This window comes from Saccostrea echinata, unplaced genomic scaffold, assembly GCF_033153115.1.
Source record: "Saccostrea echinata isolate AGI-Se365-2 ecotype Australia unplaced genomic scaffold, CSIRO_AGI_Sech_v1 ptg000086l, whole genome shotgun sequence".
Lineage (NCBI taxonomy): Eukaryota > Metazoa > Mollusca > Bivalvia > Ostreida > Ostreidae > Saccostrea > Saccostrea echinata.
The window spans coordinates 2317501-2330173 of NW_026889835.1; the positions used below are offsets into that span (position 1 = coordinate 2317501).

The 12673-nt window shown below is 33.4% G+C and overlaps 1 protein-coding gene across 1 annotated transcript in view; it reads left to right on the forward strand.

Moving 5' to 3' along the window:
• The window catches only part of LOC133177108 (integrator complex subunit 1-like), a 37935-nt gene that overhangs the window by 14792 nt on the left and 10470 nt on the right, over positions 1–12673 (forward strand). The window contains exons 13-29 of the mRNA XM_061312200.1: positions 688–765; positions 1549–1706; positions 2235–2331; positions 2446–2537; positions 2633–2693; positions 2945–3020; positions 3171–3295; positions 3407–3536; positions 4696–4860; positions 5078–5218; positions 5326–5463; positions 5578–5682; positions 5800–5967; positions 6643–6754; positions 7001–7159; positions 7357–7605; positions 7942–8051. Coding sequence (XP_061168184.1) covers positions 688–765; positions 1549–1706; positions 2235–2331; positions 2446–2537; positions 2633–2693; positions 2945–3020; positions 3171–3295; positions 3407–3536; positions 4696–4860; positions 5078–5218; positions 5326–5463; positions 5578–5682; positions 5800–5967; positions 6643–6754; positions 7001–7159; positions 7357–7605; positions 7942–8051 — 2164 coding nt within the window. The remainder of the gene's footprint in view (positions 1–687; positions 766–1548; positions 1707–2234; positions 2332–2445; positions 2538–2632; positions 2694–2944; positions 3021–3170; positions 3296–3406; positions 3537–4695; positions 4861–5077; positions 5219–5325; positions 5464–5577; positions 5683–5799; positions 5968–6642; positions 6755–7000; positions 7160–7356; positions 7606–7941; positions 8052–12673) is intronic.

The following is a 12673-nucleotide window of genomic DNA, read 5'->3' on the forward strand; positions in this document are numbered from 1 at the left end:
TAGCTCAGTTTCAAAGAAACTATTCAAGATATATTTATGAAACTTCTTATGCTGATACATGTAGGTGAAATCTATCCAACTGCATTAAAAAATTAACCTTTACCTTCTCTATGACTGACCTTACTATTCTAAAATTTCTATCAGGCAGCTCTATTTTAAAGAAATTATTCTAGATATATTTTTATATAACCATGCATACTGATACATATTGGTGAGAACTTATCAATCATGTTCAATTTTTTTTTATACCATGTATACCTTGACCTTCACTATGACTTTACTATTTGTTGTGTTGAAAATTCAGTTTCAAAGAAACTATTCAAGATATTTTTATCACACTTTATACACTTAAACAAATTGGTGAGAGCTATTGAACTGTGTTGTACTGGTAGTTTTCTGACCTTAACATTCCCTGTGACCTTGACTTCACTTTTCCTCATTAATTTTATCTTAATCTTGAAAAAAGAGGCAAGGTCTGTTTCTTTTCATGATGCATTACTAATGAACCCTTGGTGAGACATTCATGTCCCATGGACATATTTCTAATTTCTGTTTGTTTATGTAAACTTTATTTCTATAAAAGGAGAATACAGATCAATTTTCTAATTTTTTTTCCCTGTAAAGAATCTTAAATGATCTGAAAATTAAAATGCAACATCTATTCATATGAATTTCTATTCATGACAGCCTTCACAAGGTGCTATTTATGGAGAGTGCAGACCAGTATTATAACAAGGACAACTGGCCACTGGAGGCGGATAGAAGGTAAGTAGGTCAATAACAAGGACAACTGGCCACTGGAGGCTGATAGAAGGTAAGTAGGTCAATAACAAGGACAACTGGCCACTGGAGGCGGATAGAAGGTAAGTAGGTCAATAACAAGGACAACTGGCCACTGGAGGCGGATAGAAGGTAAGTAAGTCAATAACAAGGACAACTGGCCACTGGAGGCTGATAGAAGGTAAGTAGGTCAATAACAAGGACGACTGGCCACTGGAGGCGGATAGAAGGTAAGTAGGTCAATAACAAGGACAACTGGCCACTGGAGGCGGATAGAAGGTAAGTAGGTCAATAACAAGGACAACTGGCCACTGGAGGCGGATAGAAGGTAAGTAGGTCAATAACAAGGACAACTGGCCACTGGAGGCGGATAGAAGGTAAGTAGGTCAATAACAAGGACAACTGGCCACTGGAGGCGGATAGAAGGTAAGTAGGTCAATAACATGAACAACTGGCCACTGGAGGCTGATAGAAGGTAAGTAGGTCAATAACAAAGACAACTGGCCACTGGAGGTGGATAGAAGGTAAGTAGGTCAGGCTGATCAGTGGTAGTACTAACATTTAATATGAAAATTTGCCTTCCTTGTACATGCAGTTAACATGCATCATTGACAAACTTTGTAATCATTGATTACCTATGCTTAGATATCCTTCTGCTCAGACCTACCATAAATCATGTACTTTTTTTTAATATGAGTTTATCGACATGTATATGTATGCTTTGGTTAATATGCTAAAATGTGTAATTTTTTAATGTTTCACCCACAGTACATTCCTACACCTGGCCACAAATGTCCCTGTCCTGGAGGACACACTTATGAGGGTTTTGGTTATTGGACTCTCCCGAGATTTACCGCTGGGCCAGGTGGATGCCGTGGAAATGGCTGACCAGCTTGTCAAGAGAGCAGCCAGTCTTTGTTTGGATGGTAAGTGATTGTTCATTGATTTATTCGCTTAAGCCAGGGATTATTATGAATCAAAGCAGTACTCAGTATTTTTTCCATGACAGAATTGTTTTACTTGGTTAAAGAAAAGCTATTTCTGACAATGTTGAAAATCTTAAAATATCAAATAAGGAGAATAAAATTGAATTTTCTGAACTTGGACAGAAATTACTTCAATATGACATATTTGTATGTACATGTGAACCCAATGATACATTATGAGTTACTTCCTTAGAACCCAGCAGATTGCTGCCCTGCAATGGCCTGCATCCTCAAATAGATATATGACACTTTGGATCAGTTGCTAATTTTCTGATTATATATACATAAACCTGTACATGTATTTTAGAAATTTCAGTTTTTTCTTATACTTAAACTACAGGTAAAACCAGTGTCAATATTTATATGGAATAAAATAGTTTACACTTCTTTTGTACACTTAATACAATTGTATTGGATTATTTACTGATTTCTTTGATTTTAATCAAACAAGTCTGTTGTAATGTCTAGGTCAAGTAGTGTTACAAATGGAAAAGTTAGAACTGGTGGATGCTCTTCTAAATTTGTGCAGCTACAGACATCCAACAGATATCACTTTACCTAAAGGGTAGGGTCACTTGATGTCCATCAGCTTCTGATACAAAATATAATGGAAGTTATTTACATAAATTAGGATAAGAAGGCATAGTTTGTATTTCTTATCGAGTGTGTTTTATTTCAGGTACAAACCTCCCACCTTGGCCATCTCAAATCTGTACTGGAAATCCTGGGTTATACTGCTTATTTTGGCGGCTTTTAATCCACAAACATTTGGTATGTATTATATCTCTCTTATGATCTTAATTTTTTTATATGTATATTTGAACTTTTTGGTAGATTTTTATATTTTTTATATTAAACTTCAATAGGACTGACTGGCTGGAAAAATTATCCCACACTGAAATGTCTGATGGAACAAGTTATGACAGGGTAAGAAAATTACACATAAGAAAGGGACTGAAAAAGAATTTTTCACAAAGAATGAATAAAAAAAGCAGAAAAACATTTTATATACATTTACCAACATACAAATGTACATATATATTCATACAAATGTATATATATGTGTAGTATGTAATATATTATATGTAGTTTACCGATGTAAAAACAGTAAATGTACTTGATTTAGAAATTTTAGAAAAATTTCTTATTGAGTATCTATGTTTTACATGTACTTGCAGGAACTTTGCATTCCCTCCACCAACAATGGCTGATGGTGAATTAACTGTCGATGATATTCGTAATAAAGAAAAACAGGCAAGAAAGATAACATGTGTTTCCCATATTTTCTGTATAGCACAAGTTGACTTCTTATTCAAAGATTTCTCTATTTACAATATTTAATGGACAATCAGAGAAAGATTTTAGATTTGACTTTTATCAATATATGTATATATACATTATTAGTTTGCCCAGCAAGAGAAGCAGCAGATATTGGAGTTTGAGAGCCACCTTGCAGCAGCCACAAGCAAAGTAACAATAACAGAGGCCAACAGTCTCCTGATCTCACAGCTCACAACCATGGATCCAAAGTAAGTCATCAAGATAGGAAAACAGCAGGAAACGAGACAGATTTCTTACTCATGATAAAAATTTGCTCACTGATATCACAGTATGAATAATGTTTTGTTCTTTGCTTGTAGTGGAATAGCTAGGAATCCCCCTACTGGTATAACAGATCAGTTAAAGCTTCTGAACGATAATCTGAGGATTGGACAGATGTTGTGTAGAAGTCGACAGCCAGACTTCCTTCTAGATGTCATTCAGCGACAGGTTGGACAAAGATAAAATTGCAAACTTTTGTAAATAAAAGAAATGATAAACAGGAAAGGCAACACATAATTATGTATTCTAGTCTAGGCAACTGCAGAGAATGTTTGCTTTGAAACTTTTTTTTATAAGGTTTAAAGTCAATTTTCAAAGCCAGAATAAAAGAACTTGAATTTAAGGTACAAAATACAAGTGTTCCTACTGTCTGCATGCAATGTTATCGAAGAACTTAAAGGTGCTTGGACACAGATTTGAAGTTAATATTTTCTGAAATTTTCTGTATAATTTCATGACTTATATGTTGCTAAAGCATTTCATACTAAAATATAATAAAAATCTTATTTCATCTTGAAGTTATTAAAACTTCAGATTTCTGGACGCGTTGGATTGACACATCCTTGCGCTTTCACTTGTTTTAATTTTATTCTTAATACTTAAGAAAAGTAGCAATTTTGTTGTGTATTAATGAAAAATATTTAAAACTATAATCCAGAAAATTCAGAGTAGAAATGTTCGAAAGCAAAACCCACTCACAGTATTGTAAGTCAGTGCTCAGTGGTGTGTGCAGAATTTAACAATTGAACACACCCGGTGAATCGTAAACATTAACAATAACAGAACTCGTGCCCTGTTTACAAAAACAGTTTACATTTCACGGGTGTAATCAATTTGTTCAACTCTGTACACATCACAGAACACGGACTGACAATACTGGTGAGCTGTTTTTGCTTTCGAACATTCCTACACTGAATTTTCAGGATTATAGATGTAATATTTTTCATTAATACATAACAAAATCGCTTCTTTTCTTAAATATGAAGGATAAAGTTAAAATTGTGTAAGTGTAAAGATGTGTTAATCAAACGCAACCCGGAATTCGTAGTTCCAATAATTTCCAGATAAAATAAGTTTTTAATTATATTTTCAAGTGAAATACTATTGTAATATATAAGTCGTGATATTATACAGAAAATTTGAGAAAATATTTAGTTCAAATCTGTGTCTAAGCACCTTTAGTGTATACATGTACACGTACCTGTAATTTTGTCATTACAAGATATGGTAGTTCCCAGTTAATTCAGTGTATGTGTGTCATGTTATTTTGTCCATGTCAGTTTATACATTGTGTTTATACATTATGATTGTAATTTTATTATTACAGGGTAGTTCCCAGTCAATGTCATGGCTGGCTGATTTGGTGGAGTCCAGTGAGGGATCCCTAGAGGTTCTCCCAGTCCAATGTCTGTGTGAGTTCCTCCTCCATGATGAGGAAACCACTTCAATAGAGGAAGACACCAAACAGCTAGGCAAACACAAACATAAACAGGTCTGATTTTAGCACATCAAATACAGTATTTTTCACAAAATGTGTGTACATGTACATAAATTTACTGTACTCTGATACAATTTTCCCATATACTTGTATTGATGAGATTACTAAATGACATTCTGTAGTTTTTCTTGTATTTGAAATATACACTTAAGGTCCTGATATTTGAGGTATGATCTTCATGCAATATATTGTTTATATGGAATTATTTCAGAAACTAAGAAAACGAGAGCAGTTGTTACACAGACTCCAGGGTTTGGTGTGGGGGGAAAGTGAAATGACCCCCCAGGTCCTGGATTATTTCCTGAAAAGACTTTCCTCCAACCAGGCTTCAAATAGAGCATTAGCAATAAGGGTAAGACATTTCCCATTAAAAGTAAAGAACCCCACAATTTTCATGAATTCCCAAATCCCTTAGGTAAATAGAAAGAAAACTTGCATCTTTGTCATTAAACATTTTAGGGCTTGTCGATGGTGATATCTAAGGAGGAGACAATGGATACAGAGGATGACATCCCTCATAAATGGCTGTGTAAGGACCTCCCCCTGATCCCCATGTTTCCTGAGGTCTACCCACAGATTACAGAATCCCTCCGACAGGTAGCAATAAATCTCTGATACATTGTTCTTTGATACATGTTTATTTGTAAAGAGTATTGGTCCAGACCACAAGACAAGATTTTCCACTTTCTTCTTCTTAATGCTTCACCTTAGGCTTGCCAGATAGAGACAGATCCTGATCTTATCAGTGCTTACATTATGTTCCTGTCACAACAAACTGAGGACAAGAGTCTACATGACCTGGATGATATTGCTTTGGTAATAAAGATTCCTGTGTTTTGTTTCAATACAAGAATTTGATCTTCTTTCATTCATATTTTAGTACCATAGTACATTTATGTTCATTTATCTAATTCATTTTTTTTCTTTCTGTAGGACATAGCTAACCTAATTGTGGACAGAACAACAGTTGTTAACCATATATTGCCCCAGGAAGAGGGCAGTGAGAATGAATTGGCCCACATTACTCTGGCCTCTCTATGCTCTCTTTATTTTAACTATGTGACCAAGGCTAAGAAACCCAATAAAGAGGCATATTCATGGGTATGTACCGGTAAATTGAAAACAAAATAATAATAATTGTGATAAGACATATGATTTAAGTACATGTACCTGAGACTGCTGTTGAACTGTGGTACTGTGGAATCATCATAGTTCATGGCAGACCAATGTTCGTGGATTTCGTGGGTCACCCTTACCCTTGAATTAACATTCCCACATATTAATTTGTCAACATATGGATTCCTTGAAGAAACTGTATAAATTAGTTACCCACGAAATTACGTCCTCACAAACCAGTAAAATTTTGCTAATCCACAAACATTTACCCCCATGAATTACAATGATTCCGCAGTAGTTTTTGTAGTGTTTTGCCACCAATATAAAACAATTAGAGTGTATTTTAATAATGGTAGGGAGATGAAAATTTGGTTAAGATGTGTAAAAGACCATTCCAAATGCATGTAAGACAGTGAGGTTTAGGAGACTTTTATATTACTGTGAACTCACTAATTTATTTGGGGGCTTAATTTTTGTTTTGGTGGCATGAGAAGACCCACAAATTTATGTCTGTCACGATGATAAATTTCAAATGTATAACAACCCAACAATTCTTCATCCATGAAATCTAATCCCAACGAACCAATATATTTTTGTCAAACCACAAAAATTTAACCCTTCAAAAATAAGTAAATTTACAGTATGTTTTTTGTTTCACAGTCTAACACCCAGGATCAGATCTTGTTACAGTGGGAAGGAGGAGACTCAGCTACCATGCACGTGTTAGTGGTCCATGCTATGATTATTCTACTGACTTATGGACCTCCAAATGGTATTGCCACTCAAATTTTATCAGTATATTCAGTATACAAGCCTTTTTGTTTACAGATTACCTTTTAAACTTCTGTGCAAAACATATATTCGTAATGTACATGTTTGTTTTATAAAGAAATTCTCATCTGTGGTCTGATAAATCAGTTGTGAGTTGCAAAATAATTTTCTCTGTATGTAGGATATGGTACAGTGTAATTTGTTCAATACCATGTCATCTACAGATGACTTTATTGTGTTTGTTTAGGTGAGAGTGACTACCAAGAGTTACTAGAGACTTGGTTCCCAGAATCAGGTCAGCCTCCCTCTGCCTTCCTATTGGACACTTCAGAGGAAGCCCTGCTGCTTCCTGATTGGCTGAAACTACGGATGATCAGATCAAGAGTTCACCAACTGGTTGATATTGGTAAGAAATCGCGCAAATTTGCTCGTATTTCCTTTTTTACTATTACTTCCCAAGGCTTGATCTTTTATTCTGGGCTAGGATAAAAGATGAAAGATAGTGTATTTCATTTCTTTGTAAGGCAGGTTAAATTTAATTATTTGTAAGCTAAAATGGAAATTTATATTCATTGCTATTTTTTTATACCTTTCTAATGCTAGCTCTTCAAGACATAGAACCAGCGCAGCTTTTGCTGTTTGTGCAGTCCTTTGGTATACCTGTGGCCAGTATGAGTCGCCTGTTTAAGTGTCTGGACAATGCTGTGAGTGCTGATCCTAATCTGATAGAGGAAGCAGTAGAAGATAAGGCCTACATGGCTCAGCTGATTGAGATCCAACACATGAGGGGGGTAATAGAGGGGGATATCTTCTACAAGCTTCTTACAAAATCCTTGCCTCCCAAGACTGAAGGTACATGTAGGTTTTGTTTCTGTGTCTTTAGCACTTTAAAATATGGAATCAAGATGTACAGTAAAACTCCGTTAGAAGGAAGTCACTGGGACGTTTTACTTCCTTACTAACCTTGATTCTTTACATCTGTATAAGAAACATGGCAAAAAGTCACCTAGGGGTTTCATAAAAAAATTCCTTTTAATGAAGATTTCCTTATAACTAAGTTCTTTATGACTGAGTTTTACTGTATTGTTTTGCAAGACTCTTCAGTGAAAGTGGTATTGTTTCAATTTACTATGTTAGATTTAGTAGTCAAATAGCAATTTTGATAAATATATTCGTCATTACCTAAAGCTAATGATGAAGAAATGGCTGAGCACAAGGAAGTTGACAAGAAATGGTCCGCAAGAATGGAGGATGCTAAGAGGTCTATGGCTCCTAATGTGTCTGATTTGATGGTTCAGGTACATTTTGTAATGCAAGTTATTACCTCAAAAGAGATCTTTATCACTTTAAAAGATATTTTCAAGAAAACAAGTACACTTTGTTAAATAATATAAATTAATTGTTCATTGTACCAGTATTTATTATGTAAAAATTTATGTTAACATGTATACTGTAGACATACATGTGCATTTTTTCCGTGTGGGATTAATTTTCGATATCGGCTTGGCTAAGATCAGGTGCCTGTGTTGGTTGCAGATTTACAAAAAAATGAAGTCAAATGAAATTTATTACAAATATGTTCTGTGTAACACTACATCCTTTTGGCAGATTGTCTGAAATTTCTGTCCATTTCTGTCAAGCGGTTAAAAAGATTTTACTCTTAATATAGCAGAGATCCAAGTGGGCTACGGACTATACATATTCAGGCATAACATTTATCTTTATCATATTCAACTAGAAAAAAAAGTATAATTCAAATACAAACTCTTCACAAAACATTGTCTGAGCAAGAAAAATCACATAACTCATTTAAATTAAAATGTTACAGTATATAAAGGACATGGGTAAATTTGTTAATCTTTGGGAGTTTTTCTACTCTTATTATTTGGACATCTGAAGTAAAAATACTAGGGATGTCAACGAGTACCCAGTTAACCGGGTACTCGATCGAACGTCCGAGTATCGAACACTAAAATCACTACTCGGTTACTCGGATGTATATTATTTTTTTCATATTTCAAAGAAAGTGTATATTTTTTTAAATCAAAAACTTATAAAAATGAATTGTCCATGTTTCCTTCTAATTAGCGTCACCCACACCTGTTAAGGTCAGACGATACGTTCCTCAAATATCTGTTTTGTATATCTTTGTATTTTATGGAAAATATTCCAAATTTTAATTACCTTCTGATTTCTAAACTTGTTTCAAATTGTCTTTAAAAAACCGAAACTTTAAAAAATGTGATACTGGCAAATTAAGTTCTTTCCAAAAGGATTTTATAGGAAACAACATCCTCTATATCTTGCACAAATGCCTGGTTAGGTACCTCAATTTTTTGAGAGTAAACATGTTAAAGTAGCAATACTTCAATGACAAATTCTTAGAAAAAATTATATATTATTGAGGAACGTATCGTCTGTCCTTAATACCCGTTACTGTCTGTGGCCGTGCACTTGTTTGTACAGTAATTATCACCTGGTACACAGCTGTTATCACCTCTTGTGATCCGTTATTTTTTGGATGGCTTTAATGATTAGTATTTAATGAACATTGTTTAATACGTTCCATTTCCATTAGTGAACTCTTCAAAATTAGAGGCGCGTTTGGTCATCTGATTGGGACAACATGGTGTTGCGGATAATACAAAACATGCCAATCTCAATCCAATTTTAAATGTCAAATGTATTTGTCATTCCAGTTAAAGAATAGAAGAACTAAAAGACATATGTAAGAGAGCGAGAACCCAAAATTTATCATCCATTAATAAAAAATACGACATTTCCGAGACATGTGTATTGTATTTAGATGTACCATATGATAAATAGATACATACGATCAACAATAGATATAAATTGATATCGTTGTCATTCCTACTCTTGATGTATGTAAAGTTCACAACAATAAATATTTCATTTGCATTTTCTTAGGATTTGTTCATTATGAAAGCCGGATAGGCTCAATTTTGACAAGATAAAAAAAAAAATTAACTCGTTATAACGAGATAGTTATCTCGTTATAAGGAGTAAGGATCTAGTTATAACGAGATAATTATCTCGTTATAACGAGTTAGTATCTCGTTATAACAAGTTAGTATCTCGTTATAACGAGTTAGTATCTCGTTATAACGAGTTAATTATCTCGTTATAACGAGATAATTATCTCGTTATAACGAGATAATTATCTTGTTATAACGAGTTAGTTATCTCGTTATAACGAGATAGTTTTCTCGTTATAACGAGATAATATTTTGAATAAAAATGGCTGTAGTTTTTAATGCCATTGAATTTTTAGCTAGTAATTATCAGTCAAATTTAACTTGAACAATTTATAAATGGTAGAAAATTTAATTTGCTCTGGGGTTTACTTATGATTAAATCTTGAACTATTTCGCTGTCAATAATCATATTTTGATAAGATTAGCAACTCTAAGGCGAACACATTTACACATTAATTCTGAAAGCCTCCTCAAATTGTTGCATTAGGACGCGATATTTTTCTTAAAATAATATTGCCAAATATACTTGCTTCAAACTTTGGCAATTTATTTATTACAACTATTTCTGATGAATGACACTATTTCGACATGTTTTGGACGACCTATACACTTTCATATATCAATTTCTATTCCGCTAAACTTAAATATCAGAGACAATATAAGTGCAACATATCGCAGGCATTTATGCAACATATATATACGATTACAGTGCGATACATATGTTGTTTTTGAGATTCAGAAATGTTTTGAAGAAGGGGGATGGTGAGACATCAGCAGTTAGATCATAGGCGTAGTAATAAGGGGGCTAATGTCCCCACCACCACTTTTGAAGAGGGGGCGGTCAAGAGTACTTTTGTGCTCCTTCCTCCAGATTTTTTTTACCTGAGTAAATATCTCCCGAAAATAATGACGAATACTTGTAGTTGAAATATCAAATCTCTTTTTTTTTCTTTTTGCTTGTCAAATATTTTACTTGGTTTAACCCCCCCCCCCCCAAACTTTGTGGAGATTCACGTAGACCTATTTGAGATTCACGTCTATTTGGCGGATCCTATGTTTACCACATGGTGACAAAACATCAAACCAGAGTTTACAACACACAAAAAAAAGTTTACAGAGTTTACAAAGCCAGTTCACTTTTATAATCTTTTTACTTAGGATTGATCAACGAATAGGACTAATACCATACATGTATATTATTAATAAAACATTGAAGCAATGTCGTTAATTATTTTCCTCATCACAATATCACAATATTTATTATGTATACTTTGCATGCAAGCATATAATTTTTATTTCAAAATAAGCTTGATGATTTGGGGGGGGGGGGGGGGTTATAACTAGAGGATATTCAATGTTTTGTAGTTGATATGGAATTTATTTCAAGAGTGGGACAGGATTTTTTTTTTTAATATTTTCACGAGTGAAAATATCAAAAATCCTGTCTCACGATACAATACATATTTCTAGGCATAATTTATGCTTGAAATACACCTTAATTAATGCGTATCATATTGTAAACTTTAGATATTAAACTTTCATTCTATCACAAACATGTCAACTGTTTTTACTATTGTCAAAGTGAGGCATGTGATTTTTCTACATGCACTACATTTCAGCCTGATGACCTTCATCTTTTTATTGTGGCTTCCGTAGAATAAAGAGCCCCAAAAGTTTTTTATTCTACCGCATTGATAATAACGCTTAAAATACATATTGTACATGAGATTTCATGCCAAATTGGTAAATTAAAATGTTTCTTTCTTTTAATAAACAAAAGAAATATATAAATTATTAAGTGATAAGTACAGTATTAGTTCTTGAAATTCATCATATTTATTATTGCGGGGAAGGAGGGATTGATGATAAAAACAATGTGAATTTATTTTTTGTCAGACATTGAATTTTGATCTTGCCCTGCCCCTTTAAGACAATAAAAATGAGTCTGGTATTTCTTAATTATTAACAGGCAAGGAATTTCCAAAATATGGACGTTAAAGCCTAACAAATGGTATCATATCAACATTAGTAATTCGGAATATATAAAATAATGGGATTATTTCTATGAATTTTTTATTGCGACAAATATTACGCAAAAATTATCATAATTTTAACATAGTCAAGAAAGCTTGAACAGGCCAGTTAAATCAGCCAGAATATATCATTTTTTTCTGATCTCCTTGTACAAGTTGACAACATTTTGACGTTATATCCATTCCATTTGAAGATGACACTAATTCTATTTTGCAATTTTAAGGTATAACACAACAACAAGAGGCGGTCATAAGTTTCCGTATATTTGTCTTCGGTCTTTTCAATGAACAATACTAATCAAAAGCATAACACAAAAACTAGTATACTGTTGTTCCATAAAATCTTTATCAGGCACACTTGTTCCATAAAATCTTTATCAGGCACACTTCAAATAAATTTGATCGACTCGCTTCTGTTTATTTCCTATGAATAATAGTACATGTATATTCTTTACTTAGATATATCAACTCTTTAGATCAATTTTTATCTCGTTATAACGAGATAATTATCTCGTTATAACGAGATAACTCATTATAACGAGATAATTATCTCGTTATAATGAGATAACTAACTCGTTATAACGAGATAACTAACTCGTTATAAGGAGATAACTAACTCGTTATAACGAGATAATTATCTCGTTATAACGAGATACTAATTCGTTATAACGAGATAACTAACTCGTTATAATGAGATAATTATCTCGTTATAGCGAGATACTAACTCGTTATAGCGAGATACTACGTTATAACGAGATACTAACTCGTTATAACGAGATACTAACTCGTTATAACGAAATAACTTACTCGTTATAACGAGATACTAATTCGTTATAACGAGATACTAACTCGTTATTACGAGGTAATTATCTCGCTGTAACGAGTTAAATT